This window comes from Tamandua tetradactyla, chromosome 20 (genome assembly GCF_023851605.1).
Source record: "Tamandua tetradactyla isolate mTamTet1 chromosome 20, mTamTet1.pri, whole genome shotgun sequence".
In the NCBI taxonomy this organism is placed as follows: domain Eukaryota; kingdom Metazoa; phylum Chordata; class Mammalia; order Pilosa; family Myrmecophagidae; genus Tamandua; species Tamandua tetradactyla.
In genome coordinates this window covers 32,706,009-32,733,581 of record NC_135346.1, presented here as the reverse complement: position 1 = coordinate 32,733,581, position 27,573 = coordinate 32,706,009, and the positions used below count along the sequence as shown (strand labels likewise).

At 40.6% G+C, this 27,573-nt stretch overlaps 1 protein-coding gene across 1 annotated transcript in view; it reads left to right on the top strand.

The window, feature by feature from the left end:
• Window positions 1-1,348: 1,348 nt before the first annotated feature.
• Window positions 1,349-27,573, top strand: part of GLRA1 (glycine receptor alpha 1) — a 61,735-nt gene continuing 35,510 nt past the window's right edge. The window contains exons 1-3 of the mRNA XM_077137980.1: window positions 1,349-1,482; window positions 4,538-4,665; window positions 11,519-11,586. Of these exons, the coding sequence (XP_076994095.1) occupies window positions 1,349-1,482; window positions 4,538-4,665; window positions 11,519-11,586 (330 nt within the window). The remainder of the gene's footprint in view (window positions 1,483-4,537; window positions 4,666-11,518; window positions 11,587-27,573) is intronic.

Genomic DNA, 27,573 nt, shown 5'->3' with positions numbered 1-27,573 from the left:
TGAATTAATGCACAAAATGTCCTGTCTAAATACACATAGAAAGGATTATGAGTGATTATCAAAAGAGGGCCATAGCTATTTTAACACTAAAATGGAGCCTTTCTGGAACAAACAGGGCAACTATTAGGGATAGGAGATGATTTTAAGTCGTTCATACACAATAACACTGAATGGCAATCAATAACATTGAATCAAGAGAGAGCAAGTGATCTTTTCAATTTTCTTTTAATCCTTTTCAACTGTCTCAAGGAGAAAGTCTCAGTTAGATGCTACTCTGTCTCTAACACCTGTCCAATACTTACTGATCTTCTTTTCTAACTTACAGCAGGCATCAGGCACAGTTGGCAAGCAGTAGCATATGACTATAAGTTAAAGTTCTTTCTTTTTGTTTTGTTTTCATCGTATGCAATACTATGGTTATCTTCCAATAGTAGTAGAGATGGTACACAAATAGGGCAAAAAACTGAGAAAATGAGACCCAGGATACTGCTGGTATATGGTACATGTGAGAGGCTGGACTAGAGAATTCCAAAATTTCAAAGAATTCAACTGTGAATCACTTGACAAAACAGAGACTTGTTTGGTAATTCACAGCTCTTTCTCCTCCATTTTTTAATGTGGTACATCAGAGTTGTGGATATCAGGATTTCTAGAAATCAGAGAAATGTTGTGATTCTCTTGGATGTAAAAGGAAATAACAAGCTTCAAAAACAAATATTTAGAATAGCAACCAATATGATTTATACTCTTCACAATTTACAAGACTTTCTCATACATGACAGCATTTGGAGGAGGCAACACCTGAAAATCTGAGTTCTAATCTTCCTCCTTAAAGTGTTGAGTGACCTGAGGCCAATTCCTTAACTTCTCAGTCTTCATTCCTTCCAGTTCAGCTCACCGTGCCAGGATTTTTACTGAGCCAATGGCCAGGTGACCAGACTGAAAATCCTGACTGCAGCTGTGAGAGCAAGAAAAGCCAGAGGACTCTTTGGCTTTAGGGAGAGTTCAGGTATTAAATGGCACGTTATGCTAATAGCAAATGATATGAGATAATTTCGGGTGAATTCATTCTCCCACTGTTCTATGTAATAAGATTCAGGCTTATGAAAGAGGCCTAAGGGCCAAGAGATAGCTTAAGGTCTGGTAACTGCTGGGAGGGAGTACCATGTCCCCAAATCTTATTATCTGAAAGGGCGGGGGGAGGGCTGCAGAGAGCAGGAGCTTATAAAAGCTTCATAACTGCCACTCCTAGAGAGGTTCTAGAAGTGAATTACAGAAGCAGAGAAATCATATATCACCATTGCATGCCGGTGGTGCCCTGTGCTCATACCAGAGCTGCATAGCAGCCATGAGCCTGGTGTTGGTGGAGAAAAGGCTGTTGCTAACTTGGAACATGGAAGACATCTGGCAGGACTTCCCAGCCACGTGGGGTTCACAGCTGGAATTAACGGTGAGACTAGAAGAAACCCCTCCAGACCAGCTGTGAAGAGCTTCAAACTCAAACATGCGCTCACACACACACAGCAAGAGGAAGATAGTATATAAAGTGACTGTTATGTTCCAAGAACTACCCTAGATACTGGATATATGTATCCACAAGGCATTTTACATATTCACATCCTAACCCCATGTATACATCTGTCCCGAATATATATAAACAAACTTGTCCACACTAAATGCCACATTTAATGTTTCAGTTTGCTATAGCTGCTGCAAATGCAACGTACAAGAAATGGGTTGGCTTTTACAATGGGGATTTATTAGATTACAAAGTTACAGTTCTAAGCCTGTGAAAATGTCCAAATTATGGCATCCAGAAAAAAATACCTTGTCTTTGAAGAAAGGCCACCAGCATCTGAAACACCTTTGTCAACTGGGAAGGCATGTGGCTAGCATCTGCTGGTCCTTGCTCGTGGTTGGTTGCTTTCAGCTTCTGATTCCAGTGACTTTCTCTCTAAGCATCTGTGGGTCCTCACTCAGCTTCTCTGGTATAAACTCTGGATCTCATCTCTTAGCTTAGCATGCCCAAACATCTGTGTCCTCTACAAAAGAACCCTTTTGGTAGTCTTAAGGACTCCAGTAAGTGGATTAAGACCCACCTTGAAGCGGTGGGGTCATATCTCCATAGAAACAACCTAATCAAAAGATCTTACCCATAATAAATCTGTACCCACAAGATTGGAGTAAAAGAGCATGGCTTTTGACTGTTGCTCAGTGGCAGAATTCTTGCCTGCCATGCTGGAGACCTGGATTCAATTCCCGGTGCCTGTCCATGAGAGGAAAAAAAGCATGGCTTTTCTGTAGTACATAACAATTTCAGACTAACATACTTACCAACACACTTTTACTCAAACACAGGAATCATATTTCTACACATGCAAATCTATGTAACACAGTCCACAGTACATCTACAAACACCCCAAGCACACCTTAATCCTAGCACACATCCACACACATCCAGCCATCCATCCATACAACACATGTATACACATCACACCTAGATACCTACCCATATCACACTAACTCACAAACACCTATAGCCACGGTAAAATGCATTTGTCCCTCAATGCATTTGTCCCTCATCCTATCAAAACTGGTTCTTAGATGATGAATAAGGGATCTTCAGATTACTGAATGAGAGTGTCTAAATAATGCTAGAATACTTTCTAAATCTTCAAGGAATTTCAGACTGCTTTCAATATATTTCATTGTTGGGTATTTTATAAGAGTAATTATTTTTAAATTGTTAATTCATATTTAAAATATGAATGAATACTTTCTACTTACAAGGATTTTGTGTTTTTTTTTTTAACATGGGCAGGCACCGGGAATCAAACCCGGGTCCTCTGACATGGTAGGCAAGCAGTCTTGCCTGTTGAGCCACCGTGGCCCGCCCTACTTACAAGGATTTTTGATTAATCAAAATAACATATCATTCATTCTTTCATTCACTGTGCAATTACTGACCACCAATTAAGCTTGAGACCCATGGTAGACACAATAGGAGATTAGAATAAAAAAACAAGTAGAAAATAAATAGGACCACCATGATTTCTGCTCTTAAAGCAGAAGCACAAGTAACTAGATGACAAGATGTATGGTCCATGACCTGAGCTGATGGGACTTGATGAGTTAGGAGATGTGAAAGAAGAGCGCAACAAGAAGATGGGATGGCTCTGAGGCTGCCAGTCCTAGAGAATGGAAAAATGTTGATTCATCTGAGCAAACTGTGATGCGGAGGTCTGAGTTCAGGAAGGAAGCAGTGACATTTCACTTTTGGAGGTGAATTTGAGGCACATGAAGGACATTTAGATGGACACACCTTGCAGGTGTTTATAAATGAAGAAAAGGGTTTTAGGGAAGAGGCCAGAGTAGTGACATAGATTTGAGAGTCATGCATTAGAGGTGATAACCTAAAAAGTTACAGCTGATGAGATAAAAGGAGATGGAGGCAAAGAACAAGAAAGGCAGAATACAGCCTTTGGGGAATACTATGTCCTATTGGACTAGATCATAGAAGCTTCCAGCCACACAACACACCACTCTCTTCGCATGTATTTCCTCCAACATAAGAGTCCAACCAGCACACATGACTGGGTCACACATGGCTCCCAGCTATCTCCTGGGTATAATTTCATGTCTATTCCATTCCATTGCCAAAGGCAATCCAGATGTCTTCAATCCTTGAGCTTCCAACTTTGACTCTTATTGAAATCCATATACCTTTGAGAGTTTGGCAGGAGGGAGGATCACACTGTTCTCAATCATTAGTAATTCAATGAGAACATGAAGCCACTTTGCTTGGGGGTTGGGGGACAATGACAGAAACAGTGAGAAGCATCCGAGCAGTGTGACTTCAAATCACCCAATTCTTGATAACATTGAGGCAGGCTACGACTGAGTTATTCTGGGAGCTAAGTTGGCCCCTTTCCTTAGCTGGTCCTCAATTTTCCCAACTGAGCATTTTCTAAAGTGTGGGTTTCATGAGATAATAGCCGCATAGTACCATAGAAATATAAGTTTGTTAAAGGTTCTGGGAAATCCTGCAGTAAAGAAGTCTGTTTGCATTTTTGTTCTAAAATGCATTTGACTTTGGCAATTTTTGTTTTTTAATTAGTGACTCCTATTCTGCAGAGAACTTTAGAAGAAAGGCAGGACTACTTGATCTCTATGGTTCTTTCTGGCTAACATGTTCCATGGACATATGAGAGTGTAGGTACCTGAAACACAGGGTACCTTCAACCTCCTCTTCCAAGGAGACCCAGAGCCAAATACAATTGTTCAAAACCCCAGACATGCAAACTTGAAATAGTCAGCAGCTTCTCACCAACAATCAGATGCTTGGCAACCTGAGAGTATCCCACATTGGCTGATGTTTGGGCTAAGTGTTTAGCCTTGGCCTTGCCTCAATAAGATCCCATATCATCCTTTTCTCTGACTAGGACTCTAGTGGTTCTACAGGGACTAAACAAGCCTGGCTCTGATCACAGATGGGGAAGAACATCATTAACCCTTTTTTTTCCTCTCTCCCTTCTAGCCTTGCTGCTTCTAAGGAGGCTGAAGCTGCCCGCTCTGCTCCCAAGCCTATGTCACCCTCGGATTTCCTGGATAAGCTAATGGGGAGAACCTCTGGATATGATGCCAGGATCAGGCCCAATTTTAAAGGTAGAGAAACATTATTTCCAGACCCCTGGAGAGATACATTCCTAGAATATAGGGCAAGCAGCCTGGTACTGTGTGTGGACGTCAAATACCTGGGATGGATACTTCGACTCTCCTTTCCTTTACCCAAGGCAGATGTTGTTAATCAATTCAGCTTTCTCTCCCACTGAGCCCAGACAAAGCCTCAGAGAATCCAACTCAATGATACCTCTGGTTGCCTGGAGTCAGTATGTGAATTAAAACCAAATTACTATCCTCATTGGAATGTAGAGAAATGAGTTCGAGTTATGTTCAGGCACAAATTTACTCCCTGAAACTTGGATAAGCCTCTTCCTTAATCTGGGTTTGAGTTTCCTCATCTCTGCATTGATAGAATTGGCTATTTCTGCACTTGTGCTTAAAGTAGACTTAAGGAATAATAGAGCTTCTACAAGGTACCCCAAAAGGGAGAAGCAAAGATAGAATAAGCAAGCTCATCCCTACTTCTCCACAAGCAACTTCACTTTTATCTGGTACTTATTTTAGTTGGGATGTAAAACTAAAATTCATCTGCTGAAAGTTTTCCATAGACTACTGAATAATTTTTTTAAACATTCTAGCCTAAATCAGAGCCACAATTTCAAATGACTACAGAGGTAAAGTAGGTAACTTAAATCAGTGAGGTGAGTTAAGGTAAAGAAATAGGGAGTGGTAGAGACTGTGGAGAAATACAGGTACAGGTCTCTGTAATTACCCTACAAGAATATGAGTCTGTGTTTCCAAGTCACCCAGTATTTCCAAGATAAGCTAGAAATCAAGATTGCATGTGAAGCTTCCTGATTCTTAAAATATGTAGAGTCAAACAGAATAGTCTGTGAGGCAGCTATGCCCTGTGGGTAGACAACTTATAAACCCTAGGCCAGGTGATCTGAGGGTTCTTTTGGCTCTCACAGTTCTGTGAGATCTGAATGTCTGCAATTAATGGTGAACAGTTCTCTTTAATTGGTAATGCCTTAGGATGTGGTGACCATCTCAAACTGCTGGGCAGGATTCTGCAGCACCCGTCTTAAGGACCTCCTTGGAAGCCTGTACCAGTGGACCTTTCCCCAACACCCCTGCAAAAACCTTATTCCAAGGACTCACTGCCAGCCTTCAAATCAATTCTTGATTCCAAATGCCCTTCCTCACTGGCTCAAGTCCAAGACCAAACGATGAATGTGACAGCTAGTAACAACTTCCTAATATTTACTCACTTTATTCCCTATTCTCCTGCCTCCTCCTCTGACTACCGTGTCCACAAAAGCCTCTTCAAGTAGAAAAGGATTTGAGAAATGTGTTGGGTTAGTGCTTGGGTCCAACTCCCAGCCCTATTACCTTGAGCATCCTTGGCTCCCCTGGCACCTTGTTCCTAAACCCAGAGTTCCCAGTACTACTAGCATATCCCTGGTCCCCCCGAGGACATGTAAGTCAGGACCAAGGTACAGTCCAGAACACTTGGCCTAAGCCTCTTCACCAAGGTCAAAACCTCAAATACCTAGAGGGGACAGGCCAGCACTGGACATGAAAGAAGCACAATGGGTATCAGTGAAGAAAATCTGAAAGCACAGTACATGTCTAAGTTCAGTGCTCCTCATCTCCTGCCAAAGGCTGCAGGCAGGAATACATGGGCCTTCCAAGAGAAGACTTAAGTCTGGGGTTTTATGTGAAATCTTCCAAATTTGTGACTAAATCAAATCTTTGTAAATCACTGGGCCAAATCAAACACATCCAAGAGCTGGTTGTGGCCCATGGCTATTAGGTTGCATCCTCTGGTCCCAGTAGTTTTCAGGAATTCCAGTCCACCACGCCCCCTGGTGGGCTCTCTCAGAAATCCAGCCTAAGGAGAACAGCCACTTTGTCTTGCCCTTCTTCTGAGAAAGGAGGGATTTGTTTGATGATCTAATACATGGCTCATATGCTAGTTTTCCTTTGTGTGTACCACTGTGCTTGGCACAAAGAAGGCCCTCAATAAACCTCTCAGAAGTTAATGAACAAATGAACAAACATGTGCTAAGGCTAGACTGGTTCAATGACTTGCCTAAGTCGTGCTATCAGGACTACAGGTTTGAACCGAAGCTAGTCTGACTCAATTCTTCCTCTAGATATCAGTGGTTGATTGATTGGTCAATTGATCTATTTATTTACTTAGTAGTTGAATTTTTTAATGAATAAAATTTCACCTAGATTATAAAATGGTTAAATTAGACTCCTTCACCTCCCCACTCTGAGAATTTAACTTAGAACACTCAGATCTGAACTTCTTAAGACTAGATAATTTCTTAAGCTTCTCCCAACCCTGCACTGACTCGATCCCCTTTAACCCTATCCCAAGTCAAACCACTTCCTCTGTGGGACCCCTCTCCAGAAGCTGGGAAGCATGCTTCCCTACCTTCTATTATGATGAGGGCTGAAATGATTACCAGGAAGGGACCACCTGCCAGTGGGTCCCATTGTTGGTTCTGCTCTTCCACTTAGGCACAGATAAGATTCCCAAAAGCCCCACACAAACCACAGAGCTCCTGAAAAGGTCTTGCAGATTAGGACCCCCTATGACCCCAAGATAATAGGAAGAGGATTGTTTGAAAACTCCACCAAGTGATGACTCACTTAACAACTTCCTTTAAGCACCACAAAATTTCCCTGTTTCTGATTCTCCCAAACATAGAGTACAGGCTAGGAACAGCAGGCATTTCTGCAGAACACAATGGCAATGCAAACCATAACATGAAAGTAAAGAGCAACAAAACTGGACCTCAGTCCTCCTTCTGCTGACTTGATATGTCTGACTCTGAGTAAATCACTAAATGTATCTGGGCCTCTGTTTCTGCAACTGTAAAATGATCCAGCAAGATGAGGCCTTTCCAGCTCCGCTATTCTGGCTCTTCTCTAAGACTCTGTATTATAATGGCTCCTGGGATCAGGGGCACAGCCCAATGCAAACACATACACAAAAGCAAAATTAAACTTTAATATTTAATGAAATATATACATTATCCTGCTGCCAAAGGCAGCGGAGTGTAATTTTCTAGAGGATAATTTAATTTCAGATTTATTTCAATGAACCGCATCTTCCCACAGGGTCCTCTTGGCTGGTTTCCTCTCACACACATAAATCAGGATCTAATTTATATGAGAGTCACAGCACCAGATACTTGCAGGCTCTGGGCAGGAACTCTAAGCACAGCATTGCAAGGTGCAGCAGTAACTCTTTGGGGTATCTTAACAGCATGATACTAAATGTAAAGAAAAATCTGGGTCTAAGTCTAGATGAGAAAAGAAAACCATGAGAATGGCTCTTTGTTTAGGTAGAAGTAACAAAGAAGCAGATGTCAGCTCAGCATAAGGGAAATAATTTTAATAGACAGGACAGGGTTATTCAACTATGGAAAATGCTGCCCAAAATATTAGTTTTCAACTGTTGGGGGTGTTCAAGCTCTCAGCTTAGAATGGGTAGTTGGTCTACAGCACTGGTTCCCAAACCTAGCTATGCATGAGACTCACCCAAGTAGCTTGTTCAACAATAAATTCTGGTCCCATTTCCAGAGATTTAGTCCACTAGGTCTGGGATTTGACTGAGGAAGCCACACTTTAACAAGTTCCCCAGGTGATTCTACCACAGGTCTGAGTATGGGAATCAATTGAATAGGTGACTGTTAAGAAACCCTATACCTCTGTAATTCAGATGGATAGCTTCTATAGTTGAAATCCCAAACCACTCTAGCTATGAGTGACTGCTCAGATCAAGAGCTACCCTATCTCTAGATTGATGGGGGAAATTGAGACCCAGAAAAGGAAAGGAACATGCCTCAGGTCCAACAGCTGGTGAGTGCTGGAGCTTTGTCAAAACCCCAGAGAACCTAACACTTCTTTGGAAGGAAACCTGGATTCTCACTCCAAGACTGAGTCGCCTCCTCTATGTCAAGATTTTTCTGAAAAGCAAAGGAAATCTTGGCCAAGTCTGGGTGAAATGCTCGGGCTATTTTTTTCAGGAGGGACAGGAAGGAGCAGATACCAGAAGACACAAGGATATCAGCTTCCTTGTTTCCACCATCAGAAAACTCATGTTTAAGTCCTGGGTCTACACTTGCTAGCTAAACGAGCCTAGGTGAGTCACTAAAATCCTCTGTGTTCCATCTCTGAAGGAGGAAAATAATTCTGCCCTGTCTACCATAGTACCTTGTAGAGAGCATCAAGAAAGTAGATCTGAAAAAGTTCACAAATTATAAATTATAATCTTCATATGAAGGATTATGATCTATTAGTCAAGTCTTATACTTCAATATCAGCTCAAGGTCACCTTCATGAGGCTTTCCCTAACTGCCTCACTCCCGAGAACCTCTGTCTTATCTGGACTCCAATTCCTTATTACTTTTACCAGGGTCTCATATTCTTCTCTGGTTGTTTTATGCTGGTCCTCTTGTCAGGTCACATAGTGGTACAATGCCTTAAAAGAAACTGGATTCTAAAGTCATGAAGCATATAACAATGCGGATGGACCTTGAGGACATTATGCTGAGTGAGATTAGCTAGTAACAAAAGGACAAATACTGTATGGTCTCACTGATATTAACTAACATTAATGAATGAACTTGAGAGAATTTCAGTTAAGAATAGAGGTCATCAGGAGATAGAAATAGGGTAGAGATTGGGTAATTGGAGCTGAAGGGATACAGATTGTGCTACAAGACTGATTGCAAAAATTCAGAAATGGATAGCACAATACTACCTGAAAGTAGCACAATAATGTAAGTACACTGAATGAAGCTGAATGGGAGAATGATAGAGGGAGGAGGGCTGGGGTACATACGAAACCAGAAGGAAAGACAGCCGATAAAGACTGAGATGGTATAATATAGGAATGTCTAGAGTGTACAAAGATAGTGACTAAATGTACAAATTAAAAAATGTTTTTGCATGAGGAAGAACAACAGAATGTCAATATCACAGGGTGTTGAAAATAGATGGTCATCCATATTTCAAAACTTCAACTTCTGTGTGAGACTAAAGCAAGAAATGTTTATTTGGTACAAAATTTTATATTTTGGCTAGTGCATTTCCAACTTTAACTTATACGGACAGTGTAATTAAACACCATAAGTACATGGAGCCTTGAATAGGGCATGAGATTTTGTAGGTTTGCCCAGGTTAGTGTGATGCCTGATAAATCCCAGAGTGATCTGAACAGTGAATAAAGAAGTATTTGCAAAGTCTCCTTGGGGGAATGGGGAGAAAGGGGAAAATTCAACTTCCCCATGTGGAGGATTCCTAATATTCTCACAAGCAGTGGGGATAGCCAAATCAATAGGCTGAGCCCTCAATTTCGGGTTTGGCCTGTGAAACTTATCCCCACAAAGGATAGGCTAAGCCTACTTAAAATTAGGCCTAAGAGTCACCCCAGAGAACCTCTTTTGTTGCTCATATATGGCCTCTCTCTCTCAGCCAACATAGCAAGCAAACTCACTGTCCTCTCCCTCTCTACGTGGGACATGACTCCTAGGGGTGTAAACTTCCCTGACAACATGGGACAGAAATCCTAGAATGAGCTGTGACTCAGTATCAAGGGATTGAGAAAACCTTCTCAACTGAAAGGGGGAAGAGTGAAATGAGACAAAATAAAGTGTCAGTGGCTGAGTGATTTCAGAGTAGAGAGGTTATCCTGGAGGTTATTCTTATGCATTATTTTTTAGGTTAAGGTGCATTAGAGTGGCTAGAGGGAAGTGCCTGAAACTGTAGAGCTGGGTTCCAGTAGCCATGTTTCTTGAAGATGATTGTATAAAGATACAGTTTTCACAATATGACTGTGTGATTGTGAAGACCTTGTGTCTGATGCTCCTTTTATCTGCAGTATGGACAGATGAGTAAAAAATATGAATAAAAACTAAACAAATGGGGGGGGGGGGAAAGGACTGGATTCTGTCACTGTCCATGTGACCTTGAACATGTCCCTTCCTTTCTCTGAACCTCTTCCCTACAAGTATAGTCATCAATACCACCAGCTCTTGAATTAGACAAATCTGAACTCAAACTCTGGCTCAAACATTTACTACCTGTGTGGCCATGGACAAATAACTTAATTTCTCTGAGCCTCTATCTCCTCATAAAATGGAGGTAATACCCATAATTTCTTGTTGAATTATCATCAGATAACGTTAGTAACACTCTAGCACAGCTCCAGGTCCCTTAGTAAATGGTAGCTGCTAAAATTAGTAGTATAGAATGAGGAGATTGAACTTCAGCTAGATATGGGTCCCTATAGCAATGATATTCCAAAGCCAGGAACACTCCTCCACTTCTTCCTATCTCTTGCAGTAGGATAAAAAAAACTTGCCTGAAAAATATTTAACAAAGACTTGCAGACTTCCCTTGAGGTTCCCCTTGGATTCCTCAGCTGGTAACTCCCATCAACATCCTTTCAGGAAATCAGTCTTGGTTCATAAGTTCAAGGCAAGGAACTTGCTGTTCCTTGCAATTCCCAAGATGGCCTCCAAATGTTGTAGCCATAAATACATTTCAGCTACAAATTAGAAGACAGCCAATGGGTTTCGGGGAAGGGATTTCAACCATATGGCAGGATGATGAATCATCCTGTGTTAATGAAAGTACATCTCAGCTCAGCCTCTGGTGTTCTGTACCTGGTGTTCACTTGGGGACCTGGATGTCTGGCATAGCAATGTTAAATGGCAGCTGAGAACCCTACATGCTTGGGGGTAGGGTGGAGGGCAAGCAAGTTTCTCCTCCAATAAGCAGGATCCATCCCTGAAGTCAGTTTTCCCAGGAACAGGTCCTCTCCTATATTCTTTGGCCACAGGGCTAAAGAGAAATCTCTCTTGATTGGCAGGTCCTCCGGTGAACGTGAGCTGCAATATTTTCATCAACAGCTTTGGTTCCATTGCTGAGACAACCATGGTGAGTGAGTGATAACAAAAAGGTGCTATTTCCTGCTGGGGATATCTCTTCTGAAAATCTGCCTTATGTAACAGTCTTCCCCAAGGAGATGAGGAATCTGGTGTTTTTTTCTCAGGTCCCCTGTGGCATACCATAAGGCTCCAACAATTTTACTGTCCTACTCAATCAATGTTTTGGGTGAAGACTTAATACCTGAAAAAGACCAAAGAGGTTGCAGGCCAGAACATCTCAAACCAAATTACATAAACAGGCTATTTTTAGATTTTAAAAGAATGTAAAATTCAATGTACATAGAAACATAAAGTTGATTAGAGGTACCAGGAGCGAGGGAAGTGGGAAATGGGAAGTTATTGCTTAAAGGGTAAAGACTCTTCTGTTTGGGTTGATGAAAAATTTTTGGTAATGGATGATGGTAATGGTAACACTAGATTGCAAATGTAATTAATACCTCTGAATTGTACCCTTAAAAATAGTTAAAATGTAATACTTTGTGATATATATATATATATCATATATATATGTCAACCACAGTAACAATATAAAAATTAAAATAATTTAATTGCAAAGGAAGCAAACTAATAGTAAAAACTGAAATGGGTATATTGGAGTAGATTGTACCTTTTTATCCACTTTTACATGTATTTAAAACTTCCATAGTAAAAATTTTTAAATTAATCAATTACACTAGGAAAAAATATTAGAAGGAAAACTACCAAAATGTTAATAGTGATTATCTCTGGATGGTGGATTTATGGATAATTTTTATTTCTTCTTTCAGTATTTCCATATTTTTAAAATTTCTGCAAGGAGCAAACATTACATTACTCATTATAAATAAATATAATGCTTTAAAATTTTTCTCAATCCTTGAAAACAAACAAAAAAAAATCAATTGACCCCATGTGAAGGGAGTGACCTAACGTGTGTAAAAATAATCAGGGAGCTGTAGCCTAGAGTGATTCCTTTATGGAAAGAATGAAAAGCAGCCCAGTCAATCACTAAGCCCCATAGATTTTACTACCTTAAAGTCCTTTAAACCATCTATTTCAGGACATCCATCTGCCCTTTCAGTTCAGATTACTGCAAAGAGTCTTTATTGCCTTCCATCTTGCCTCCTCTAGGCCACTTTCTTGTGCAGTAGTCTTTCAAAAGTACAAACCTAACCACACCACTCTCCTGACTTAAACCCTTCCCATAACTCCCCTCACCTTCAGCATTAAGCCCAGATTCCCTTGCAAAACTCAGAAGACTCTTCATGATTCTTCCCAGCTTCATCTCTCCCCTTTCCCACCTCACATTTCTAGTTATACCAAATTGCTTAGAGTTCCCCGAACAGGGGGTGCTCTCTCTGGTTTAAAAGCTTCTGTTGATGCAGCTAGGCTTCTGCCCAGAACATCCGCCCCAGCCTTCTTTCAGCTGCCAACTCTTGGCCTCCTTCAACACCCTGCTTAGAATGACGTCCATAAGAAACATTCCCAACAGACACATGGGCACGTATGTGTATGGGTTCATGTATGTGTGTGACCCAAGTCTGGGCTGAGTCCCTTCTATACATTCTCATTTCATGTTTTATATTTACCATAACAGCACTTACCTCTTACACTTACCACTGTAACAATCTGTTTACTTCTCCTTCCTCTCTCTATAATATAAGTTCTTTGAGGGCAGGGATCTTATTTCATTTCCTTTGGCAACCTTAGTAGCTAGCACAGTGATTTAATAATAGGTATTTAAGTAAATTTATTAAATAAATAAATAAAACCAGATATAGTGTTTGTCAATTCAAGCCATTATTTGGTCCTAAACACTTATGGGATTAGATACAAGCTTTCAGTCCCAGACTAGCCTTTATACAACATAGAGCAAATGGGCCTAAATCTGTCCTTTTGCAAAGAGGTCTATCTTTGTATATTCACATAGATCTTGCTAAGATCCAAAGGACAACTGATCAAACTTCCTAAAACTAACAGGCCTGTTATCTTCAAATGGAGATGATCTAACTTGCCCACTAGGAACAAATATGGCTCCTTTTCACTGTCTGTCTAGGTCAAATAGTCAAGTTTTCCCACACTTTGAATGGATGTTTTATAAGAGCTCCTAACGAGCCCCTCTGCTTTTCTTCTTCTCCCTCCCAAATAAGAAGCATGTGAGCATTTTAATTACTCATAATCTTTGTGCAATGTGTGTTGATATTTCAGCTCTTTTTCCTTAACCATAAATGGTTATTAACCAAGTTGAAGACCACCTGATTATGTGAACGTCCTGGTTATTTGAGGACAGGTGTGCATATCCACACTTCCTTGTGGTTTCCTACCATGACCAAGCAAAGATATATTTCCCTGATACACGTCCTAAAAGAATAACAGCATACCTTTTATGGTGTGGTGGTTAAAATCCCAGGCTCTGGAGTTTCACAGACCTAGGCTTACTCACTCTCTGGGAAAAGATGATTCGCTGCATGTTTTTAAGCTTCCATTTCCTCATTTGTAAAATCCAGGTCGTGATTAGCGTACTGACCTCATCAAGTTATTATGTGTGATATGTGCAGTAAAGTGCTCCTCACTGGAAATGCTTTGCAAATACTCACTAAATATTTTCAACAGTGATGATGATGATGGAGAATCTGCACACTGAAGCCTCAACACTATCACTGATTAGCTATGTGATCTTGAGCCTCTCCTAGACTTCTCTGATCCTTCCTCCTCCCCAGGCTTCCATCTACCTTCCCAGCCTTCACTCCTGCTGCATTCTGCATTCAATAGGGACAGCGGAAGTCATTATGGTGCAGTATTCAAAACCCAAACAAAATTTGAGGCTCAACCTTGGACAATATAACTAACAAAATCTGTTTTCTCATCCATAAAATGGAGATACCTAGAGCATCCACCTCATGGCTTGTTGTTAGGAAGAAGAATTAAATTATGGAACATGCTAAGCACAGTGCCTGACAAAAGTACATATGCAATGAATGTCAGCTATTATTATTAAATGCCACTTATAATTCCCAACACATTTCCACATTTATTCTCTCACTTGATTCTCTCACCAAATACTTGGGTCTTACAACCACTATGTAAAGTAGACATGGCAGATACTATGTTTTCCATTTTGCAGCTGAGAAAACTGAGATTTGGAAACACTGCATCACAGAGCTAGTTAATAACCAGCAGAGACTCAAACTCAATTCTCATAACACATAGATAAGTGCTCCTTTTGCACCAAAACGCCTCAAACCAGAGAACAGACTCAAGAAATTGGGGACCAGAAAGTCACAGAGTCTACTTGAACAACAACCTGCTAACAAAAGTGAAAATCCCACCCATAACATTCCAGACTCAGCACACCTCAGAGGAAAGTAATAAATATTGATAATGGAGATAACCAAGAAGGAAAACCTAGAGGAGATGATCCCCTGAAGTGGAGGTAAATAATTTTCAGTCAAGAAACAAAGGATCAGCAATGGCATGCTTCCTCAGGTGATGGTCCACAGACGACCCAATTTTCTCCTTATTTATGAACAACAGTTCAAAGTAGGGTTGGCATTGTCATTTTCCAGCTTGTATATTCCATAGTTCTCTGACTTCTTCCATTGGCCTCAGTTATTTGTCTGTGTTGTATTTACTTTGCAGAGGCTAAAATTAAAAAGCTAAACTAAATGTCAGAAGTAGGAGAGACCTTAAGGATTATCTGATCCAGTCTTTTGTTTTATAGAGAGGGACTATTATGGCCTAGAGTGATACAGTCACTTGAACAAGGCCATACAGCATGGAATGGGTGTTACAGGAACCTAAGTCAAATTAGGTTTCTTTCTGCAATGGCGAAGAGTTCCCCACCCTTCAGCTTCCTTCTTCCCTAGAGCCCACCACTCAAATCCTTTGGAGCACTTTGCCATCCAAGCCTCTTTCCTTGTCATTCAGATGTACTCAGGGAGCCAGACTGGACTCCTCTTAATATAATAAAAGCAGCAACCAAACATTACATGCTACCATGTGCCAGGAAGTATGCTGAGAACTGCCGCATACATTGTTTCATTTAAACCACACAATATCTCCCATGAGGTAGGAAATGTTATCCCCATTTTACAGATGAAGAAACCAAGAGTCAGAAAGGTTATGTTATTTGCCTAAGGACATACAGCTCGTAAAAAGTGGCAAAGATGAGGTCTGAGCTCAGATCTATTTCATACCAAAGCCAATATTCTGCTGAGTCAAATATAAATATTTAATTCCTGGATGTTTGGGATTATCCAGCCCTTGCTTGTTTCCTTGCATCATAGGGAATAAGAGCTGAAAAGGATACTTATTGGAAACAGACTTGGAAACTGGAGACCAGGGAGGGGATTGCCCTTGTCCACGGCTGCACAGATAATTAGTCAGCAGAGGCCTTTGGACGTTCAGTCCAGGGCTCTGCCTCTTCAACTATGCAGACAGCTGGTTGTACTCCTTGGGTCCATGGTAATATAGACAAAATGCTGGCATCAGAAGCCTTCCAGGCTCTGTTTGTTCTCCAGAAACAGTGGGAACGCATAGCATCTCTATAAACAGCTGGAGTCCCAAGGTCTGACTGTCTGCCTCCCAGAGCCTGGCTTTATTCGCCAGAGCTAAAACAGTCCTGAGAGCAGAGAGAGGAAGCCAGCAAAGCAACAGGGGTCTCTATCCATTCCCAAAAAGAGGAGGACTGAGACTGCTTGTCCTTCATCTGCCCCTTTCAGGGACTCTTTTTGAGTCTTTGTAGCAAAAGGAAGGTGGAAGTCAGAATAGGAATGGACAAGGGAGAAACAGGAAGGGGCTCCTGGGCCAGAGCAATCCCTTTGGCAGACAAGAGAAGATCTAGGGCTGGAATCTAGAGGAAACCATTCAGCTTGTCTGGACCCATGTGCTTATAATGTGCACTGGAACATCTACGTGTCTGTGTAGTATGTCCATGTGTCTTTTGTGGGATTGTATGTGTGTGCAAGGTCAAATGTGCACATAGGCATGTTTACATGTACATGCTAGATTGAAATCATTTAGAAGTGTAACTTCAAAGAGATACACGTATGCCCATGTCTAGGTATGCATATAAATATATGTCTTTTGTGTTTATAAATGCACATGTAAATACATATATGTGGCTATGTGTAAGTGTGGATATGTATCTATCTGTGACTATGAAGATTATGAAGATTATGAAGATATGTCAGAATATGTGACAGTACTTCAGTGTGCATGAACAAGGAGTATATTGTTTTTGACTATTTGTATGTGATATTTATGAACATATAAGGACATGTTTAGATACGTATTAACATTTGTGTTGACATATATATGTATGCATGTGTATGTTCATGCAAATACATACAAATATGTGAAAGAGAACTAAAATGTGTGTGTACATAAGTATGTCCTTACATGAGTGCAGATACAGATGTGAGTGTACATATGTGGGGCATGTATAGAGCTGGAATGCATGTGGAAACACATGTAAATAAAGGAGAGAAACATGAGAGAATTAACTTCCTTCGGGCACAAATCACAGTATTTCCATTATTAAGACATGAGCTCCAGCCTCTCTTGCCAAAAAAGTAGAGCTAGCCTGGCACAGAGACAACAGAGTAAGGCACACTGTATGATTGGAGAACCCAATCCAACTGCAGGCCACAACTCCAGCCTTGTTTGCAGACATTAAAGAACAACGGACAGATCCCTAATCCAGAGTCAAGTGACCCGGGTTTGAGGTCTAGCTCTACCACCAATGAACCCTTCTGAGACTTGGTTCCCCCAGGAATCTAGCTCTCAGAATGGTGGGCAGGATCACACAGAGTAACAAATCTGAAAGCCCTTTGTGAATGCTACAGAAGTGTAAAGGATTATTAACTATTGAACTAATTAACTAAGGACTATGGCACAGGAACATAAGGAAATGCCTTTCTGGCTTTTTCCCTCTTATTTGTTAACTGTTCTCCATTTATTTTTCCACCCCCATTTAAAAAGGTTCTATATGTGCTAGACAGGCATTAGGTTCTACGGGTAGAGGTCTGCTTTAGTCATGTTAAACAATTGCAGTATCAAACAATACCAAAATGTTTGTATCTTAAAGTAACAAAGATTTATTTCTCATGCATCTGAAGTCTGCTACTGATCTGAGGGACTGTGCTCCATGTGATGGCTCAACATTGCGTTTCCATATCAACATGTGCTAAAATGTTTAACATTGGCAGGGAAATTTTTTCCACCCAAAAGTATGCATACCACTTCTGCTTGTATTTCACTATGCAAAGCAACTCACATGGTTTGCCCAACTAAAAGTATTGTCCTTTGTTGTTCACAGACATAAACAGGAATAGACATCATTGAAGAGTGGGCTATTGCTTTTAGGAGTATATAATCTTTGGGAGAAGGTGAACAAGGAAACCAAAGCTTTTACCACAATATGATGAGTGAGATTACAGAGGTATGCACAGGATCCATAATAATAACCAAAAATAATATTAGCTAGCACTTACTGAATACATACTACATGTTAGGCACTCCAAAAATGATTTTGTGTGATTTTGAGTGATTTTGCGGAAGTAGAAATCTGATCATGGTACTCTCCATGTTAAAACCTTCCAGACAATGGATTCCCACTATGCTTTGAATAAAATCCAAACTCTCTCCCAGGGGTTACAAGGCTCTACTTGATAAACCCCCTGCTGACCTTGCTAATCTACCCCCAGCCTCTCTCACTTGCTTACTCCACTCTACTCACACTAGTCTGTCTCAATTCCTCAAACACACCAACTCTCTCCTATTTCAGGGCTCTATACATGGCTTGTTATTTATACAAGGAGCACACCTATCCCTTATTTTCAGCAGGTGAGCTTCTCTACTTAGATATTACCACCTCAAAGAGGCCTCTCCCATTTAATGGAGAAATGGAGGTAGCCCTCATTTCTCTCTTCTCACCTCATTATATATTTAATTTATAATTGCTATCACAATTTGGTTTAAAATTTCTACCACAATTCCTATTATACATTTCTTAACTTATTTGCCTCTGTATTACTTTTGTTTACACTAAAGTGCAAAATGCAATGAGACCAGGGATTGTATACATTTTATTCATGGCTGTATCCTCAAAGAGCCTGTCACATAATAGGCACTGAGTAAATACCTGTTAAATGAATTAATATTAGGCAGACATAAATCAGAACTGAGATATTAGAAAAGGAAAGGAGAGAACAGAAACATATTAATGATAAAATATATAGAACTTGGATGTGGAGGAGACTGAAGGGATGTATTTGGGATGACTCCTAGGTCCTTGGCATGGACAACTGGGTGGAAGGTGATACCATTTACTAGCAAAGGAAACATGGGCAGAGGAGCAAGTTTTGAAGGAATACACAAATTCTATTTTTGATATGTAAGTAAAGAGCTGATTCCAGGACATTTAAGTTAAGCTGTCCATTTGGTAAATGCTTATCCAATGCTGGAGCTGACAAGCCTGAGGGCTGGAGATCCACATTTAGAAGTCATGAGAACTTGAAGAGATAAGGCCATACATATGGATGGGGAAACCCATGAGAAGAAATAATGTGGAGGGAAAAGGAGGCTTCAGGAAATGTGAGGGCCAACAGAGGAAGAAAGACTTTGGGAGGAGACAAAGATTTGCCAGAGAAGGAAAATAAACTCAGAAAAGAACAGTGTCAGAGGATGACCAAAAGATAAGGAGGTTTCAAAAAACTGGTCAACAGTGCCAAAAGAGGGGAGAAGTCAAAAGGAAAGAGAACAGCATCTGGTGGATTTGGCAATGGGGAAGGAGGGTGGGAAGCATGTATAAAACTAGGAAATGCTAAAATTTTAGGGATGTGGAAAGGGAAAAAGACAAACTAAAGCAAAGACATGAAGCATGAAGAGAAGTCTTTCTAAAATCTCTGCTGTAAAGGGGAGGTGGGAGGGGCAGTGTCATTTATTGAGTGCTTCCAGAGTGCCAGGCATCATGATTAGTCAATCATATATACAACAATCCTATTTTATAGATGGGGAAACTGAGACTTAGAGACAGTCAGAGAAATTCAGCCAAGCATTTTCAGTTAATAATTGACATGGCCAGTTATCTTCCCCACGCAACTTGACTCCCTGAGCCCCTGGCCTAATTAATCTATCAAACATGGGAGCAAGAGAGGGTGAGGGAAAGCAAAGAGCTATGGGTTTGAGAATGGAAGTGATCATGGTGCCATGTGAGGACAGCCTGATGTTGCAAAGTAGGATTTGGACAATTCTGTAAAAACTTGTCTCACAAAAAGACCTTGGCCATCCATCCCCTTGAGTATTTGCAAGTGAGGCCTCAACATACAAAAAAGAAGTTGCCACATAAGGAGATTAAAAGCTCCTTATGTCCAGCCATAAATATTAACATGTTGGTTAGGAAGCAGTCTCTTCACAATGCCAGCCTACTTATATGATAAATTGATTGAATTAAGCTATTTTGAGTCATAGTGCATAACTTAAATATATCTCCCATCTCTGCTTCTGTCAATTCTAGTTAAAACTGACATCATCTCTCTCCTGCTTGGCTGAAATCACCTCCTTGCTTGTCTCTCTACCTCCCCTCCCCACATCTTCCACCACTTCCCATAAAAGCCAAGGGGATCATTTAATCACATCTGATCACAGCATCCTCTGCTTCAAATCCTCCAACACCTTCCCAAGGCTCTTACCATGTTCTGTTCCTGCTACACAGAAAGAAATTTGCATGAATAGTACCTTCTCATCCTTCAGGTTTCAGCTCAGAGACCTCTTCAGAGGGTCCTTCCCCGACTCCCTATCTAAAAACGCACACCCCACCTTCCAGTCAAACTCTACTGCACCACCTTGTGCTGTTGTCCTTGGAATGATCTCCACAATTTAAAAGTACGCTTGTTTATTTATTTGTTGCTTAATTTTCTCCTTTATTGAGTGCAAGAAACTTTTGTTTCTCTCAGTCACTTCTATGTTCCCAATGCCCAACAAACCACTTGAGTCTTAAGAGCTCAATTAGTATTTGTAGAAAGGATGAACCTGTTATCAGAATCCCTGCCACAAATATGGCCAATCAGTCTCTGCCTGCAAACATCCCAGCATAGGGCACCGACCACCTCCTAAGGCAGCCCATTTCATTGTCAAACAACTCTGAAACCTCCATTTACCAGTAATTTAAATCCTGACTCTAGTGCCACACAGAATCAAACTACTCACCTAAATGGAGTCAGCTCTCTTGACTCCACCTCAAGCCTGGTTTCTCAACCATTCTCTCTAGTTTTCTGTGCCTTCATTATCCAGGGGTTGTCCCTCAGAGATTAATTCCAGTGTGTGGATTTCCATTCTGAGACGAAAGACCAAGAAGTGAGCCCAGATTGCACAGAGAGCAGAGTGGGCCAGCACCCTCCTTATTCTGGGTCACTCGGTTTTAAGGCACTGCTTTTAATAGCAGCCCCACCCCCACGCCCTCTACAGCTCATTTTTAAACTAAACCTTATATAGTACTTTACGCGTAGAGAAAAAATGACTATTCAATAAATGATATTGGAATAACTGATATGTAATCAGAAAAAAATTGAGTTAAACCACAGCCAAAGACTTTATAGACTAGAACTCTGTTTCTAGTCTGTCTCCAGTCTCTACTGCTCTGTTTGTCTCTTTTTGGACCAATATCACATCATACTGTTTTTATTATTATGACATAATACTATATTTCTATGGTAAAGAAAGCCCTCTGTCATTGTTCTTCTTTTGCAAGGTTTTCTTAACTTTTCTTACCCATTTTCTCTTCCATATGGACCTTAGAATCAGCTTGTTGAGGCCTATCAAAAAATCTCTTTAGATTTCGACTGGAATTGCATTGAGTTTATAGATTAATTTGAGTAGAATTATCTTTACATTATTTTTCTAAACATGGTATGGCTCTCCATTTATAAAGGTATTCCTTTATGCCTTTAAGTAAAGTTTCAAAGCTTTTTTTCAAATATAGAGGCCTCACACATTTCTTTTTAGGTTTATTCCTAGATGTTTTGTGAGATTTATTGCTGTTGTGGGTGAGATTTTTTTTTTCCCATTATACCTTCAATCTTTTCCAAAACATCCAGATATTAGGTCACTTCTTACACTCTTGTGTTTTGGGAGATTGAATGTCTTTCAGCCCGATAAGGCTCAACACTCCACAATGACATGGAAAACTGAAAAACAAGAGACAGCCCAGAGCCCTCAGAAACACCATTAGAGTCTGTTCTAGGCAGAAAATGGGATTTTAGCAGTCCTGGTAAAATACCTGGTATTCTCTCTCTCAATACACTACCCAAGGTGGCATCACAATAGTGAATTTATGACACCCTTAGGGTCGGGGCCAGATCAGATCCAGGATGGCTGCCTCATGATAGTCAAGCCCACAAAAGACTAAGTGGGTAAATCAGACTGCAATGGGATTTTCCATGGAATAAAAATGTTCATATCCCCCATGAAAAATCCTCTTGCCACTATCCAAATACCTGAGAAGCCAATTAAAAGGTTGCTTTTGACATACCTTGAATTGGAGAAAAGGGAGATAGATAGACTTGAGACTAGAGAGGGATATAAAGAAATATCTTTGCCTCCCCACACAAAAGCACTCTTCCAAATAACAAGAAATAAATTTCTCCATGTAAAATGATCACATCCCCTCAATCATCCTAGATTAACTACCAAATTCCTGCTTCTCAAACTGCCCTTTTATATACCCCAGACTGAATGTCCCCCATATGTTTATAAAACAATTCTCTAAACAAGGTATGATTTAATAAATTAGGGTTCCACTTATTAGATTATAACCAATGCATGTCTTAAATCATTGAGATTACAGATGGGTCATCGTGATTGGTGCTGGGCAATCTCCAATCTCTTCCACTGCATATTCACCACAGTTGATTTAACTCTCAAAAGGCAACTGTTTTGATTTGTTAAAAGCTGCCAGAATGCAATATACCAGAAATGGGATGGCTTTTAAAAAGGGAATTTATTAAGTTACAAGTTTACAGTCCTAAGGCCATAAAAATGTCCAAAATGAGGCATCCAGAGAAAGATACCTTGACTCAAGGAAGGCTGATGTCTGTCACATGGAAAGACATGTGGTTGGTGTCTGCTGGTCCTTGTTCCTATTCCTTTGCTTCCATCTTCTGATTCCAGTGGCTTCCTCTCCAAGCATCTCTGGGTTTTCACTTAGCTACTCCATGGCAAAACTCTAGGTTCTAGCTTGCTAAGCATCTCATAGGAAGACACATGGAAACATCTGCTGGGATCTGCATCTCTCAACATCAGTGTCTAGGCATCTACTCTCTGTCTGCACTCCAAGCATCTTCAAATGTCTGTGTCTCTGTCAGCCCTGAAGCAACTGTGTTTTCTCCAAAACGTCTCCCCTTTTAAAGGACTACTAATCAAGACCCACCTTGAACGGGCAGAGATACATCTCCATCTAATCAAAAGGTCACTCCCACAACTGGGCATGTCACATCTCCATGAAGTAATCTAATCAAAAGGCCATACAATTGAGTGGCTTAGTCTCCATGGAAACAATCTAATCAAAGGTCTCCACCATACAATATTGAATCAGGATTAAAGAACATGACTTTTCTGGGGTACACAACTCTTTCAAACCAGTAGGGCAGCCTTATTTCTCATATTTCCAAGTTCATTGGTGGTGTGCCTCACTATTGTGCCCTGTGACTGCCAACAGTGTCCTCATTTCTTTTACCAGGTTAACATCCACCCTTCAATATGTACTCTTTGATAATCAGTTATGAATCCATTTCACTGTTTAATATCCCACTCCAAAGTTCACTTGATACTGACTATAAGAATAATTATAAGCCATCCCCTATCACATAGGCTCATTGGGGTCCCAGTATACTATATCTACTACAATTCTTTTATCTATCCATCTAGGAACTTGTTTTTAATAAAAGGAAATAGAAAGTTAGCCTGCAGTTGTCAAGAGTATGAAATTGGGAGCCTGACAGTCCTGGGTTCATATCCCTGCTCTAGCATCTACTAGCTGTGTGACCTTGGGCAAGACACTTAACCTCTCTTTAACCGCTCCAGATTTCAGTCTCCTCTCCTATAAAATGAATATAATAAAAATCAGTATGTTGGGTTGATAAAAGACTTAGCGATGCATATATATAAAGTTCCAACAAATGTTATACATCCAATAAAAGTAGCTGCTATTTCCATTTTAATGTAATTATTAAACTCATGCTGGGCTTTAATGATCCCCTAAAGACGAACAAAGATGCTCAGCTCCACTGGTCCAAACCATCTAAAGTTCTTTGCAACAAGTGTAGCCCTGATTGTGTGCTATTCAGATGAAAATGGACCTGGCAGTATTGTGACAAAACACATATCTGAAGCCAAGGAGGCAATAGGCCTAGGAGTTGGGGCTCTTCCTGCATTGAGCTTGAGTATAGGGCAGACAATAGGTCAAATCCAAGGGTCACATCAGGAATGAAGTAGGAACAATAATGGACTACTGGACCTGGGGCTGAAGCTTTTGTCCTTTTCCCTATTTAATACTTTCTGTACCTGTGGGCCTCTACAAATTGACAGGTACATAGCAGCACCAAAAGGCAGTATCTGATGGCACTGAGGTATCATAAAACTGTCACTTAGAACAATTCTGGAAGAGCTTGGGTAGTATAATATAGTAGTGAGATGCTTGGGCTCTGGCATTAACCTCCCAACTTTGCCAAATACCAGCTGTGTAATGTTAGGAAAGTTACTTTAATTGTTCTTTGCCTTGATTTATCTATGTAAAATGAGAACAAAAATATAACCTGTGTTATTCTTTTTTTTTTTTTTTTTTTGCAAGGGCAGGCACCGGGAATCAAACCCGGGTCCTCTGGCATCGCAGGCAAGATTTCCTGCCTGCTGAGCCACCGTGGCCTGCCCAAACCTGTGTTATTCTGAAGATAAAATATCACACATAAAGCTCTTGGCATCATTCCTTGCATGTGGTAAAGTCTCAATATATTATTATTGCACTGCTGTTATCAGTTCTGGATCTACCAGTAACTAGTGTTGGGAAATTGAGCTTCAGAGGCTTGAGTTTCCACATCTGTCCAATGGAGGTAATTTCCTCCTATGAAGCCTTAGATAAAATTTAATGCACGGATGCTTCAAAAAATAAAAATGCGAGACATTAATAGGAGAAGCCAATACAGTCTACTAACAGCATAGGACTTTAGAGTCAGACAGGCCTGGGCTCGAGTTTTAGTTCTGTCACTAAGTTCAGACAAAGCACCTAATATCCCCAGGCCTTGGTTTGTCAGTAAAATGGTATCCCTGTGAGAAATGAATGAAAGGGTTCATATGAAGCATATAGCAGTTTCTGGCACTCAGTGAGGGTTTAGTAAACAGTTCATGTGCCAGCTGAGCTAGATACACACTCTGATAGGAGAATGAGGAGATGGGCTGACTCCTCACGTTTGCAGGTAACATCTATACTGGTTCCAGTACTTCTCAGAGGTCTGCAATTGTGCTTGTGAAGAAGGGCAGCAAGTAGAAGCCAAGCCTGGGCATCCCTCACTCTGAATGGGACCCCAATCCCCAAGCCCTCAGCAAACTGGTCCAGCTCTTGTACATCCTAATCCCAAGGCCTGTCTATGGCTGAGCCAAGAGCCAAGCAAACATCTGAACTTCTCCAGGGAGAGCTAAGCATCCTCAGTGTCATGTGGCCAGTGGCATATCCAACTAAGTTCTCTGCCTCCTGGCTCTGGAGCTGCCCTCAGAGGTGTACGATGTATGTAGGGAAAGAGGTGGGGGAGAGGTGAAGATTCCTGAATCTAAGTCCTACCAAAGCCATTGAACTACCATGTGGCCCTAGGTGGCCCTTTCCCTCTCTGAGCCATCTGTAAAATGAAGGAGTTGAGACAGAAGGAACCTGAGACTATAATATTTGATGATGAAAATGATGATGACAGTGATGATACAGAACCACAATTCTCTCAACTACCCCTACTCTCCATTCCTATCATTTTTAGCTCCAATCCTCCTTACATCTCTATAGGACTGTGGCAGCAGTCTCAAAAGATATCACCCGTACCTGATTTCTCTCACTTTTAATACCTCATGGTTTCTCCTGCCACACTGATCTTCCTGAAACCACACTATGATCACGTTGTGTCCCTGCTTAGGTCTTCGATGGGAACGTGAGCTTTATAATCAGGCAGACCAGGTTCAAATTCCAGCCACTCTGTTCACTGTGTGAATTTGGATAGGTTAACTTAATCTCCCTGAGCAGTCTTCATCTATAAAATCGAGTTGAAAACACTGGTCATAGGATTATTTTAAAGACAAAATGAAGAGAAGTATGTGTTGTGCTTAGCACAATGCCTGGTATATAGTAGGCCCTCAACAAAAGGGAACTTTAAACATTTACGCTGCTAGTGGTTAAGCTAAACTCAACTACTTGATGCTTCTGCCTACATTCCTTTGCTAGTGCTAGTTCTTCTACATGAGATTCCTCTTGTCCCCAGCTCCACATAATCTATCCCTAAATACCCTGGGGCTGTAACCCTGGCCTCATGTCTGGCCTGAAGCCCACGCTCATTTATCTTCTTTGTCCTCACATATCACAGCCTTCTTTCCATTTGGAATTGCCTACCACTCAGAACTTAGAACAATACCAGATCCAGAAACACTAACCTCAGGAGGATGATACAAACTAAGGGTCCTATCTCATATGCCATCTTCTCTTCAAAATCTTCTCCAGATTCACCTACTCTGGCTGGAAGTAATCTCTCTGACCTCTAATAGCTATTTGTTAAAACATGTTATGGCCCTTATCACTGTTTTGTACAGTAGATCTGTATGTCCCTCTCTTGCATTGTTTGCTACATAATTTGAGCTCTGTAAGAGTAGAAACCAAGACCTTGTGCCTCCACCATCCCTGTACCTCTGCTCTGCCTAATATATGCTTGTAGAACTGAATCAATTTTAGAGAACAGATACCTTTTTGAGAGCTGAAATGTTGAGACTCTTGGGCAACGTTCCTCGGTTCTGACTGCCCTCCACAGTCTGACACCTCTTGCCCTCCACACCACTTTCCAATGCACATACACATTCACACACACACACACACACACACACACACACACACACACAGCATGGTTTCTTTTTCACCATAATACTGAGTTAAGAGGAATTTATTGGGAGAGATTAGAATTTGAAATTAGACACAGTGGGGTGGGCATGGGGGCTATTTCCAATCCAACTGCATAAGGCACACAGGAGGCCCTCAATAAATTTTGAATGAGTGAATGAATGAATGAGTTGATGCTCTACCTTGATCTTTTTTTCTTTCCAACATTTAATTCTGAAAATTTTCAAACATACTGAAAACCTGAAAAATTTAAATATTGAATATTTGTATATCCCACTAAGGTTCTACAATTAACATTTTGCTTATACTTCTTTAACCTATATCTATCCACCTATTCATCCTTCTTTTCATTTATCCATCTTATTTTTTTATTTAGTTTTTATTATCAAACCAAAACAACATACAAATATGAATATTTTTAACATACAAACGTTCCATACATGGCGTACAGTCAATGGCTCACAATATCATCACACAGTAGCACATTCATCACAATGATCATTTTTCAGAACATTTGCATCACTCCAGAAAAATAGATAAAAAGAACAAAGAAAAAACTCATACATACCATACACCCTACCCCTCCCTCTCATCGACCACCAGCATCTCCATCTACTCAATATATTTTAACCTTTGTTCCCCCTATTTTTTGTATACCCCTTACCACTCCCTTTCATTATTCACTAGTATTTCAATCCCCTCAATTTATTTTAACATTCATTCCACCCTACTATGTATTTATTTTTAATCCACATTTTTTTACTCATCTGTCAATATCATAGGTAAAAGGAGCATCAGACACAAGGCTCCTCCACTCACATAGTCACACTGTGAAAGCTGCATTATCATATATCCATC